General features: G+C 55.1%; 1 protein-coding gene across 3 annotated transcripts in view; it reads left to right on the top strand.

Annotated features, from left to right (window-relative positions):
• Positions 1-13165, top strand: part of CELSR1 (cadherin EGF LAG seven-pass G-type receptor 1) — a 128341-nt gene that overhangs the window by 75360 nt on the left and 39816 nt on the right. For all 3 annotated transcript variants that reach the window (XM_037006765.2, XM_037006764.2, XM_017675578.3), the window contains exons 6-8: positions 10510-10667; positions 11739-11902; positions 12351-12476. In XM_037006765.2, the coding sequence (XP_036862660.2) occupies positions 10510-10667; positions 11739-11902; positions 12351-12476 (448 nt within the window). The remainder of the gene's footprint in view (positions 1-10509; positions 10668-11738; positions 11903-12350; positions 12477-13165) is intronic.

Raw genomic sequence — 13165 nt, 5'->3', positions numbered from 1 at the left:
TATAACCTATTGTTTTCATTAATTTAATGCTCAGATTGTTTCCTGTTTGGCCCAAATCTCAGATTTGGCTGAAAGGACGCAGTTATAAGACCTAGTCATGTAGCTCTGTCCTGTGACATAGCCTCATGTTTTTTTTAGCATTCCTTTACTCTCTAGTGTAATAAGACCTTTTGGGCTTATTTTGTACTTTTCCTGTCCTAACCCTGGAATCAGCCATTTATCCACAGAACTCTGGATTCTTTTAGTAAAGAATGGCATTTAGAAACCAAGATTTGGGTGCTAGGTGTGCTCAGTGCCCTTGGGGTGTCTCTCACTGGGCAGAGCTGGTCACGTACGTGTGGACACATGGATGCATAGGTATGTGTACACTTACATGGATACACGTCCACATACTAGAATTTGTATTTGTTTCTCTGTATCTGTGCATTGAACTCCATTCCAGCAATACTGAGTCACTCTGGTTTTTCCCGTAATGTGTGTGTAACTCCTTCTCTCTCAGTGAGAAATTTTGTTCTCATTATCCTCAGTATAGTTATTTATTTTCTCAATCCACCATTATTTAAACCATCTCCAAGCCCCATAACCTTGTGAGCTGCTGACTTAACTCAGCCCCAACCTCCCAAAAGATGAGCAAAATAAACCCAAAGCACGTGGAAGGCAGGAAAGAATAAAGGGCAGAAACCAGTGAAATCGAAAACAAAACCAACCGAGAGAATGGATGAAACAAAGAGCTTTGGAAAGATCTGGAACACTGACAAACTTCCAGCAAGATGAAGAGAAAGAGGTAAGACCACAGGGTCAATATCAGAAGTCAAATGAGGGATACAAAACAGACCCTGCAGACATTGGGCGGGTAATAGGAGATGGCGCCCACAACTCTCTACACGTGCATTTAAAGGCTGGATGAAACGGACCAAAGTCTCAAACAACACAAGCTACCACAACTCATTCAATATTAAATACCCTGAATGACCATTACACTTACTATTAAGGAAATGGGATTTGTAATTTAAAAACTCCCCAAGAGGAAATCTCTGGACCAGGATGGCTTCACTGGAGAAATCTACCAGTTGCTTAAAGAGTCACACCAATTCTATACAATGTCTTCCAGAAAATAGAAGGGGAAGGAAGAGTTCCCCGTTCACTGGGAAGTTAGCAGCACCCTGGTAACAAAGCCGGAGGACGAAAGTACAGAAGAAGCTAACTGCAGGCCAGTATCCCCCGTGCACGGAGATGCGACTCACGTCCACACAGAAACTTGTTCACCAGTGTTCACGGCAGCTTTTCCCTGGGGCTGTTCACGACCGCCCCAAACCGGAGGGCCTCTGTGCTAAACAGACTTTGGTCCATCCAGACCACGGAACACGAGACGCGACTCAATAATAAGAAGTGAGCTGTTGAGAAATATGCTGAGAAAAGCCATTCTCACAAGTTTATATACGGTACGATTCCAGCTCTATGATATATTCTTTAAATGACAAAAACGACAGGGTCAGAGAACAGATTAGTGCTGGCTGTCCAGGCTGGGGGCTGGGGCTTTGGGGGGGGGAGTAGGTGTGGCTGTGAAGGGGGCCAGGTGGGGTCCTGGTGGTGCTGGCACGTTCCACGTCTAGACTGTCGATGTTCACCACCAGGCTGCAACGTCACATTCCAGGCTGATTTTGCATGGTGTTTACTGTGGTGGAGGGCACACCATTGGTAAAGGGCACATCAGATTTCTCCTACTTATTTTTACCATTGCATGTGCATCTAGAATTATCTCAAAAAGCTTGACCAGAAGAACTTTGAAAAGTATACAAATATGTTCTAGTTTGTGCATATGATTTTTCAGAGGGCACCCTCCCCCCAGGAAGAACGAAGCCATTGGCGGCATGTAACAGAGCTTTTGTGAGCCATAAACCACCCTGAGTGTGGTGTCTTAAAGCATCAGCTATTTACTATTACTATGATTCTGTGACAGACCCAAGCAGTCTACCTTTGGCAAGAAGGGTCATTAATTTTACATCATTCTGTGATGTTTCATATTTTATGTTTTCTTTGATTAAAGGACACAGCAGGTAGCATCTGGGTGACAGGGTTTTGAACCATTTTTGTTCTCTCCTTTTAAACTTTCCTGTTTCAGAAATCACTTGATCTGAAGACTGCATAAGATAAGGAAGCTAAACTTTTTAAAATCTAGGTAAACTTTGGTCAATTCCACTAAACCCTTACGGTGTCCCCACCTTGTTAGCTTCGTGAGTGGACATGTGGACGGGCTGGGGGCTGCCCCACACGCCTGTTCACTCCGGCACAGTCCGCCCGGCCAAGCCCGAGTCTCCAGTCTGGAGTGAGTATGTCATTTTGTTTCTCTGCGACTGCATTTCTTCTTAGGCCGCCAGTTTCTTGGGTGGGAACGGCCTCTGTAGGGGCTGCCTCAGTGGGCTGTCAGTAATTGTCGGACATCACACGGCACAGGCAGCCATGTCTGTTTACCCGCCGAGGCAGAGGGTAGTGTCTGCATTGCGTTCCCACGTCTGGGGCCTCCATCTGAGCAGCAGCATGCAAACCCTGCTGCGCAGCCTCTGTGACGTCCCAGCCGGCATCCCCAGGGAGGGGGGCCCAGGGCTGGAACTGTTGCCTGCTTCCTTTCCAAACACGCGTTGCAGGTGGTAGACGGTCACCTGCTATGGAAACATAGTTTTTCCCCAGGCCAAACGCGGCCCCACCCTTTGGCCTGGTGCGGAAAGCCAGCCCGAGGCCTGGGCGGCCGTTCACTCCTGTGCTCCTGTGTGGCACGGGGCCTCCCCACCACCTGCCACCTGGCTGACACCCCTACCCTGCTCCCCGAAACCTCCTTCCAGTGCTTTTGCAATGAAAAGCAGTGTGTCGCAGCTCCGCCTCCCTACGAGGCCTCACCCCCAGAGCAGGACGGTCACTGACGGAGGCCCTATGGCCGCCCTCGGAAGAGGTTGGAGTGAGCCAGTGGGGGCCAGGCTGGACCAAGCTGCCCGCCCTGCCCCTCTCTGCCGCCCGTGGGCCCTGGCTTCTGGAACTTGGGCCCCAGATCTTAGGGCTGTCATCTGCCCCCCTAATACTGTCCTCCCCCACCTTCCCCTCGGCCTCTCCCAGCCGTCTCCTGCTCCTCCCAAACAGCTCAGCACCCCCACTTCCGCTTGTACACTCGGATCCCCAGCATGTCACCCCCCAGGCCTGCCGGTGGGGAGGGCAGGGAAGGCTGGGCAGAAGGGAGGTGGAGGTGCGTGGGAGGTCCTCGGGGCCTGGGGGCACCTGCAGAAGCCCAGGGTCCCGGGCCAAAGGCTCCGGGGACAGCAAGGCGCCTGTCGGGGTCCCAGCAGGGGCAGGCTGGCCCAGAGTGGCTTTGTTGTCAGAAGCAGTGTGTCCTCCTCTCCTGGGACAGTGAGCTGAACCCCAGGTTCATCTCTGCCGCCCCAGGAACCTCCCACAGGCACCGGGTCCCCGGGCCCCCTCCCCTTCTCCCATCCAGCTGGGAGGAGCCATCCAAGATTAGTAGATCCTACACATGGGCTTCTTGTGTGGTGCCTGAGGGGCTCCCCGGTCAGTTTGTGCCAAGTAACTTTTTGTCTGCAAAAGCCCCAAGAGAAGGAGCATGTTACCCCAGCTTCACAAGCAGGTGCTGTTTCAACTTAAGGAACCCTGATTTTGAGCCCTTCATTGGTCACTGGAAAAAAGACCTTCTCTGAGCAAATCTGCCCAGACTCCCCCGTTCCCGAAAGACTCAGGGAGCAGCGCAGGGGAGGCACCCCAGTGGCCAGGCCCAGCCAGGGCAGCACCGCGGGGCCCCGGCTCCCTCTCTTGGACCCTGAGAGCTTTTGTTTGGTGAAGGGCCAGGAGCATGGAGGGGTTGGCATCATGCCCCGTGGATCTTTTCCAGAATAAAAGTCGTCCCCACGGAGATCAGTGGGGCCGTTAGGAGATGCCTATTCACAGGCCGTGCCGAGCACGCAGGCGGCGCTGAGTGGACCTCTGCCTGCCGGCCGTGGTTCCCCCATTTCTGCGGATATTGTACAGCCGTCAGAAAAGCCTGGGGTTCCTCCTTTTATCTGTGGCTGGAACTGTTGGGGAACTTGAATTAACCACCTCGCCGGAGAAACAGAAGCTTTGGGTATGATTTTTTTTTCCCCAAAGAACTCTAAGGTAGTTGGTTCTGACCCTTGTTGAAAATGTTTTCTTTTTAATGATCCCCAAATAAAAAGCATCTGTTAGCCCTGCAGTCCCTGCAGTGCTTTCTTGGATAACCGAACAAGGACTCAAGCCCTGTGACTTCAGTGAAGATGCGGGCACTGGTCACTGCTCCTTATTTCTTTAAAGATGTAAAAAGAAATTAAGTTTTTTTAATGTAGGGAAATATTAAGACAGCAAAAATATGGGGAGAATAGCCACTTGCTGTTTTTGGTCTCCTCTTCCCGTCGTTTTTAGCAACAGTATGACAGCAGCAGACTGTAGGATGCTGCCCTCATGCCGGGCGCAGTGCCAAACCCTTCACGTTCCCCAGTGACCTGAGAGGTGGCTGTGAGCTTACCCCCTCTCTGAAAAGGCTGCCCAGGCCCAGGGGGGTCCATACCTGCACAGGTCACTGCCAGGTGGGGCACCTGCCCCCCTCCAGCCGGAGGCGTGTGTGGGAACCTGCCCTTGCCTTACGCAGAGATACCTGGTGGCCTGTAGGTGGCTGTTTGCTGTCCACGTGCTGAGGGGGATGCTGTGTCCTTCCCAGGCTGTTGGTTTCCAGCGTCTTCAAGGGAAAAGGTCAAGAAAGGTCTGGGCTTTTTTTGTTCCTAATGTTAAGCTCAGGAGAAGTAAATCTTTCTGCAGCTTAGTTTCGGGGAGCTCTGAGCTCCAGCTGGCAGTTTAGTTGACTGAAAGAGGCAAAAAAGACTTTAACGCTGTGAAACAGGCTCCAGGCGCCTGATTGCAGATGCAGGTGAGGGGACCCTGCATGAACCGTCCGCTTCTCTGGGCCACCGGCCGCTCAGGGCAGCTCCATGTGCAGAGGCAGCCAGTTCTCACTGAACGAGCCGTTTTGTCCCTTTGGGGACACCAGACCCTGTGCTGAGTTCCAGAGGCATCTGGCCAGCTTCACCACCTCGGAGAAGCTGGTCAGGCCAGCGTAGCTCTGGGGTTCCGCAGATGTTTACTGAATGGCGGATCAGGGCTGCAGGGGACCTGCGTGTGTGGGGACCATTCATTGTTGATGAGGCAGCGCCCTGTCCCGGCCCCTCCACTTCAGCATCAATGGGCAGGTGAGGGCCGTGCAGCAGGGACTTGAATAGGGGGAAAGGGGTACGAGGCAGGGCAGGTCGAGATGAGAAAAATCGGGCAGTCTGGGTGCCCGAGAAAAATCAGGAGTGAGGAGATGTCAAGTGGAGGGAGCTTCAGGGCGCGTCTGCCGAGTCCCTCACCCAGCCTTTCCCACATTCCTTCGCTTCCCCTTTCTTGTGTGGGGGTGGGGATGAATCCCTCCACACGAGGGATGTCGCTGTGTGAGCAGCTCACCGTCATGGGGTCTGAAGCACCTGTGTGCAGGCTTGACCATAGAGTGGGGGTCCTGGGAGGGTCCTTGGCCTGCTTGGAGGGCAGGAGGGAGTCCATACCTGCGTGTTGCCAGTGGGACGGCTGAGACTCACAAGAGTGGTCACCAGCTAGAAGGTGTCCGTTATCTGCCTACACGTGTGGAAGCTCCTCCCAGGCCTGCCTGAGGCCTCCGGGGAGGCCGCACCTCGTTGTGGGTGTAAGTCCCAGCACAGTCTTGCTGGAGGCTCCTTGGGAATTGAGTGGATCCTGCAAGCATGTGTGTGTCTGGGTGCTGTCTCCTCGTGACCCTGTCCACCAGTTAGCTTCAGAGAAATGCCGTGCCTGCTTCCAGGGAAGGCTTGTCACCTCTGTGCTGGGGCTGGTGGGGTCTTGCCCACATTTCCTGGGGTGGCTGTTGCCTGGTGGGCTGTGTCCCGCAAGCCCACACTTCAGGTCTGCACCTCACTGTGTTCGAGAAGTGCCGGCACGGTACATGTCCGAGGCTGCGCTTTGACTCCGACATTCCTGCAGTCCAGCCACCTGTGAATTCTTTGATATGAGTGTTGGTTAATCATTTCTGACACAGAGCAGGAATCCATTTATTTCCTGAGACTTGCCCCTCCTGGTTTCTGGTTTCGAGACAGCCCCACACCACCTTGCCCTGCACCCAGCATTTGAAATCGAACCTCCGTCAGCCTCCCTGATGAGGAATTGTTTGCAGCAGGTTTAAAAGCTGTAGAAATGTGAGCACTTCGCTTTTGTGCACAGAAGAAAACCTCCACCGGCTGCTTTAGGATATCTGAGTGGGAGTGTGTGGGGAGGGTCTGCACATGGAGAAGTAAACTGAGGGGAAACAAGAAGGGCTAGACTCCAAGTGATGACTGACGGGGAGAATCCAGAGCCCAGATCTGCACAGGTGCGCAGATGTTGCTTCCAGGTCCCCCCTTTAGGTTTTTCTCGAGGGCAGCGGGCGTGAGCATGCTGGGTCCACCCTCGCTGGCCCCATAGCCACCTTTCCCGTGGTGGGTGCTGCCCGGGGCAGCCTGTGCACAGGGAACGGCATAGACATCGTCATCTGTAGGCTGGTTTGCAGCTCCAGTCTGTGTACACTGTGCTGACTTCTCTTGGCCCCTGAGCGTCCAGACCTGGCCGCTTACAGGGGTGGGGTGCAGAGTGAGCAGGGGGGGCAGGTTTCCAGGCCTGACCGGCTGCCCCACCAGACACTGTTGAGCTGGGGTCAGGGGGGGAGATAGAAGGATGCCAGCCTTTGCCCACCTGTGCTCTGTACCCTTCTAACTCAAGAATTAAGAAATTACTTAGCACCATGTGGCCTCCTTTATAACCATGTCTTTCTTTTATGCAAGTGCATAGCAAATGCTAAAAGTTCTTAGGATATTAGGGAGCAGTTCATCCGGTCTTGCTCCCCCAGTGCCAGCAGAGCCACGGTGAGCTTTCTCAGCGCCTGCGCCCGTCTCTACGTCTGTGCTCTGAATAAGCAGCCTAAACCGTTTTCTCCTTTTCAAACACGTGGGCCTGCTGCTGCTGCCATCTCCTGATTTCATTCTGCTGGGGTTTCATTGTTCGTGCTGACCGACAGCAGGAGCTGCACTTTGTCTTCCAAAAACAGGTGACCTGAGCCCAAATTGGTGCACCCGCTGGCATCCTCGTTTCCCTTCTCCATTCTGTTCGAGCTGCCTGTGTGGTCACACCACAGCTGTCACCCCTGTGGGGAACCCTCTCTGCTCTTACTGTGTTTTATTGCTTGTGGCCATCTTGACAGGAAGGCTGTGTAATGCATTTTGTGCCCCCTTTGCACATAACCCAAAGGTTATCCAGGTAGAGATTGGCCGGGAGTTGAGAATGGTGGTCCCCATGCAACTTTTTCCCCTTATTGAGGTGAAATTCATATAACAGAAAATTAACCTTTGAAAGTGAGCAATTAAAGTGCCATTTAGTGTGAACATATTGTGTGACAACCACCTCTCTCTAGATCTAAAATATTTTATCACCCCAAAGGAAACGCTCTGCCGCATAGCAGTCACTCCCGATTTCCAGGACCCTCACCCCAGCCCTGGACATCACCAGCCTGCTTTCTGCCTACAGATGTGCCAGTTCTGGACATTTCTTGTAAATGGAATCATACGTACGGCCTTTGTGACGGTCTTCCATGGGACATAGCGCTGTGGAGGTCTGTCCCCATTGCAGCGCGTAGCAGCCCGCCTTCCTTTCTACGGCCTAATACTGTTCCGCTGAGCGGAGAGACCGCTCATCTGCCGATGGACTTCGGGTCCCACCTCCTGGCTGTTGTGAATGGGGCTGCTGTGAGAGTCTGGGGGAGAGTTTTATCTGAGTCCCTGTTTTTGATCCTCCTGGGTCTGTCCCGGCAGTGAGGCCACTGGGTGGTGCAGCAGCTCTGTGTGCGGCTCTGAGGACCCCCGCCGTGCCTCTCGAGTCACCAGCGACCACAGCCCCCTCCCCTGCTTCCTTCGAGTTCTCCTGGTGATGCTGGCCGCGTGCTGGATAGCTGGCTTGTGGATGAAGCGGACTGGCTCGGGGTGGGCACGTTAAGGGGCGGCAGAGAAGGGTGCTAAGGGTGAGCTGCAGGGTGCCCTGCGGGGCGGGGAGGCCCTCGATGTTGGGCACCTTCCCGACAGTGTTGTGCGTCTCCTGCTGGCCCTTCCCATTCTCAGTTTGAGGCTGCCACAAGTGTGTCACTTTTGGCCCAAAGGCCTGTGGGTCTGCCAGTAGGAATCAAGAACTGGTGGTGGGCAATGTTTATCCATGTTTGTTTTCCTAAAAGTCACACTTTGATCATTCACACCGGGCTCTGGGGTCTGTCTTCACGGCGCACCACCGCGTCGGCCAGGCTGCCCTAAAAGCTTGCATCGGTGTTTGGTCCTCCGCCTCCCCCTGCCTTCCCCCGCTGGCTTTGCCCGACTCCGTGGCTCCGAGCCATTGATCACGAGTAGTACGCAGCAACTGCAGGTGTGTGAACAGTCTCCTTTCACCAAAGCTCCCAAGTCCAAGGGCAGCTTATGCCTTCCTCTGGGAGCCTCACACCCATCCCCAAATGTAAGTTGCAGGTTGTAAAAATCACATGGGCCTTGCACAGCTTGGGGATGATTCCCTGGGAGGGCACCTAACCCTTAAGCATCCCATAATAGGCCCTGGTACATGTTTTCCAAAGCGGGTTGTTGTTACAGAGTGAGAAAACAGGTTATTTTTTGTACCCCTCTAACTGTTGGTTTGACCAAAAGTGGAATCTAAGGATACCGCTTATCAGACCTTGTGATCTCTCAACGGACATAAAAGAAAATGGAAAAGATGATCCATGAATGAGGATACCTGGTGGTGTGGTAAAAGCCCCCCTTGGGTTTGCTAAGAAGGGTTCCTGGAAGACTCATGTATCTTATGTTGACATCAACCTAAAGTACCCCCGTAACACAGACAGGATGGGTGTTCCAATATTAAATCCTTATCTAGCAGACAGACAAACTGAAGTGGGCCTTGTCCAGGGCAGATGCTTGGCCAAGGGGAAGGGAAGGCTCAGCTGGGGTCACCGTGTACAGCAGCGCAGGCTGTGCACTGCACAACTCCAGGAGTGCCGCCAAGGTGACAGGGTGTCCCCAAGTCATACAGCTGGGCTGCCTGGCTGAGCTCCTATTACTAGCAGCCCTGATGTCCTCGATCAAATGGATACTTCTTAAAAACTGAAGGTTACTTTTTGAATTAACTGTATAATGATAATTTCATTTCCCTACTAAAAGACAGTGAGGATGATTTAATGAAATTCTCTGTTTCTACAACTACCTGTATCCAATATTATTATAAAGAGATGTAAAATTGCATCCTGAACTCAAACTGACCCCAGAGCTGTCAAAGTGGAGGCACCGAGCTGTGGTTCCTGGGGGTGCTGGGAAGGACGGCTCTGGGGCTGGTCTCTCTAAGGAGACGAAGGAGCTACTGCTTGTCACCTGCGTGTTGTAAGCCTGGTGGCACTTCACATGCGCCATGTGGGTTCGTCTGCAAGCCACCCCAGGGTTGTTCGGGTGGGGAAGGAAGTTCCGTTGCCTGGCCCAGCCTGAGCCGGCCTGCTGGGTGCCTTTCACATTCCTGGAGCTTTGAGAGCTGCACGCTCACTGTATGTGGTGAACCCGAGCAGGCTTGAGCCCCCTGCCGGAAGGCGCTCAGGGCTGTCTGGATGGATGTGCCCGGTGTCCTCGAGTGGCAGGCCAGGAGACTGGTGAGGGATGCCAGGGCCCAGGGCGAGGCTGCTGGGTAGAGAGGGTCACAAAGCACAGCTGCCTTGAGAAGGGACCCTGCTTCTCCCAGAAAAGAGCAGGTGACACCCAAAGTCAGCAATTCCAGAGGAATTCTATAAGGAGCCCTCAGCAGGGAGACTGTGTGAGCCCCTTGGGGTGGCTGAGATCTGGGGGAAGCTTGAGAGGTAGGTGGGCTTGGCCTGGGGGCATTAAAGGGTGGTCAGCTTCGGGGCAGCGAGTTATATGGGAAGGTCATTTCAGGGTGAGTGCCTGGGGTCGCCAGCCTCCTGTCCCCCATAGCTCTGAGCTTATGGAGGAGGTGTAGGGACCATCTGCGGCCCAGGCAGTTGGGTCCTGGTGTCCCTACTCCACATGTCCATACTGTGTGTCCCTTGCTCTGTGTCTGTCTTCTTAGAGGGACTGCAGTCACCTTGGATTAGGTCTAGCCTACTGTACACGACCTCATCTGCACTCGCTACATTTGCAAGACCCCTTATTTCCAAATAAGGCCACATTCTGAGGTTCTGGGCAGAACATGGTACGGCTGATCTGGGGACTAATTCAAAATGAGGCTGGGAGGGGCTTCTTGCCCCATGTCCTCATGTTGCCGTCCCATGTCCTCATCCGTGCCTGGCTGGGAACGTGGCAGGGGCTGGTGAATCTGCCCAGGGCACTTGTGGAGAACAGCTGATGCCTTCTGTGATTTCTCTTCCAACAGCCCAACATCGGCCGCCTGGGCCTGCCCCACGGGCCGTCCGGAGAAAAGGTAGCCGTGGTGACCGTGGATGACTGTGACACAGCTGTGGCCGTGCGCTTTGGAAGCTTTGTTGGGAACTACACCTGCGCTGCCCAGGGCACTCAGAGCGGCTCCAAGAAGTGAGCATGCTGGGAGGGGAGGCCCAGGTGTCCACCCCCATGGCCACAGCTCCACAAGGGGTTGCCCAGGGCAGGACACCAGTGCAGGGCGCCCTGAGCCCAGCGCCCCGGAAGCCCCAAATACAGGCTGGAGTCGGTCCCTCCCCTTAGGTGGAGCACCTTTCCTCTGACACATTCGAACCTTCTAGAATAAGTCCCCTTAGGTGCATCTGCCCAAGTAGTGGTCAGGCCTGTGACGGCTGGCTTGCTGACCCCAGAGACCGTCCCCAACCCTGTCTCCATGGACTGGCTGGCTTTGTTCCAGCAGGCACCGCTCCCTGTAACTCAGTGTTGAGCTGGTGACCCTCTGCCCGCTTGATCGGGGTGCCTGCCACCTTGCCAATCCGAAGGAGTCTCAGGACCCGGCCTGACTCAGGCACAGAAATGCTGCCGTGGACATTTGCAGCCATTCTCCTGTTTCTCTTTCTGTGATGCCGGCCAGTAGAACCGGAGCAAAGGTTCTTGTTGGACTCGTTTCTAATTGTGTTTGGGTGGAATATTTAATAAGCTCTTTAAAGACCACAGTTAGATGAACCCAGTCCGTTCTGAGCATCTGGTATAAAATAACTGTTTCACCTGCTCCCCGCCCAGCTTTGATGCGGTAGGATCGAGCCCATTTTACTGATAGGAAGGCTGCAGTGAGACTCCGTGCCCAAGACCACGCTGCTGCCCAGGTGGACCCAGGGCCCTAGCGGCCTCCCTTCGGAGGCTGGAGGAAGGTGGCACCTCTGTTTGGCATTGACTTGTGTTTACTGGGTGCACATTCACTTTCAGCTGAAACATTCAGTGTGTGAGGATATGGTGCAAATGTGGGGAAACTGAGGCACAGATTGGCATGAGAGTCGGAGGCAGCCCCAGGAGGAGGATCTGCTCTGCGTTCTGATGTGTTGGCTGCCTGCCTCCCTGGCTCCCTGTTCGATCATTGACATTTGAGTTGAATGTGTCTGTGGCAGGGGCCCCACGGCAGTGGCAGGGCCCCCGTGGCCCCCTCTCGCTTCCTGGGCCTCACAGAGGTGGGCTCTGCATCCCCAGGTCCCTGGATCTGACTGGCCCCCTGCTCCTGGGGGGCGTCCCCAATCTTCCTGAGGACTTCCCTGTGCACAACCGGCAGTTCGTGGGCTGCATGCGGAGCCTCTCTGTGGACGGCAGGAGCGTGGACATGGCCGGCTTCATCGCCAACAATGGCACCAGGGCAGGTACGGCATGAGCACCAGGCGCCTGGCTGGGTGTGGTGGCCACGCAGGCGTGGGCCCCCTGCACACCCGGGCAGTGAGCTCTGCCTAGAACCCAGCCTGTGCTCGCTCAGCGGTGGCCTCCAGGAGGCAGCCTGGGCGTGTGGCCATGCTGCTGTCAGGTCTGCAGCTCTGCAGGGTCGGTTGGTGGGGAGGCTGTTGGTCTGGCCAGCTGTCAGCCCCGGAGCATTCAGGCCCTTATGCATGTCACCAGAGACTCGGCCACCGGGTGGGATCGCCAGGAGGCCCAGAGTCTCTGCACAGGCAGTGTGTTCAGTGCCATTTCGGCTCTCAGGTTCCAGCGCCGCAGGGGGCCGCCCGCATGCCCTGCAGCTGTCGCTCACAGGGCGCAGTCCTCCCACACATGGGTCCACGTCCTACTCTGAGGCCATGCCCTGTGCTCTGTTTGCAGGCTGCGCAGCTCAGAGGAACTTCTGTGATGGGGCCTGGTGTCAGAACGGGGGCGCCTGTGTGAGCAGGTGGAACACGTACCTGTGTGAGTGCCCGCTCGGGTTTGGCGGAAAGAACTGTGAGCAAGGTGAGGGCCTGGCATTATCCTTGTCTACTGTGGCCACCCCTGCCATGGGGGATCCTCCTGGGGCTCCACACGTAGGGCCAGCAGCCTTGGGTGGCATGTGTGTCCACAGGTGGGGTGCAGGAGCAGGCCTGGGGTGTGAGGCTTAGGGGTTGTGTGCAGGAAGCTCAGGCCACAGGGAGAGGACACACAGCGCCGGGCGGGGTGGCCCACGCCCAGAGAGTTCCTGTTATGGGGACCACAAGGCCCAACAGCAGCTGCGCCAGAGAAAACAGCTGCCAGGGTTGGGGGTCCTGAGAGCAGGAAACAGACGCCCAGCGCTGACAAGGCCGCTGCTCCCCAAGGCAGCCCTACCAGGCGTGCCTGTGCTTTTGGGGGTGCACGCTGTCTTTAAGCCCTTGTGGTGACTGCATCCCACCTGGAGGACAAGGTGAGGCTGGGTGGGCCACTGCCTGCAATGCACTCAAGGCTGGTGGTGAAATGAGGACGTCAGTCTGACTTGGCATCGTGCCTGGCCTGTGGGTCTGTCTGGCACTACAGTTTTTCCAAGTGTAACAGCCTGGATGAATCTGTTGGCTCCCCCAAGGCCACCTCTCTGGTCTCCCCCAAACATCTGGGAACACTTGGCTGGCCAGCAGTCTTCCCACCTCCGTGTCTGTCACCAGGAGTAGAGACACTGGTCCAGACACAAG

This window comes from Manis javanica, chromosome 10 (genome assembly GCF_040802235.1).
Source record: "Manis javanica isolate MJ-LG chromosome 10, MJ_LKY, whole genome shotgun sequence".
In the NCBI taxonomy this organism is placed as follows: Eukaryota; Metazoa; Chordata; class Mammalia; order Pholidota; family Manidae; genus Manis; species Manis javanica.
This window is presented reverse-complemented; position numbering and strand designations above follow the sequence as displayed.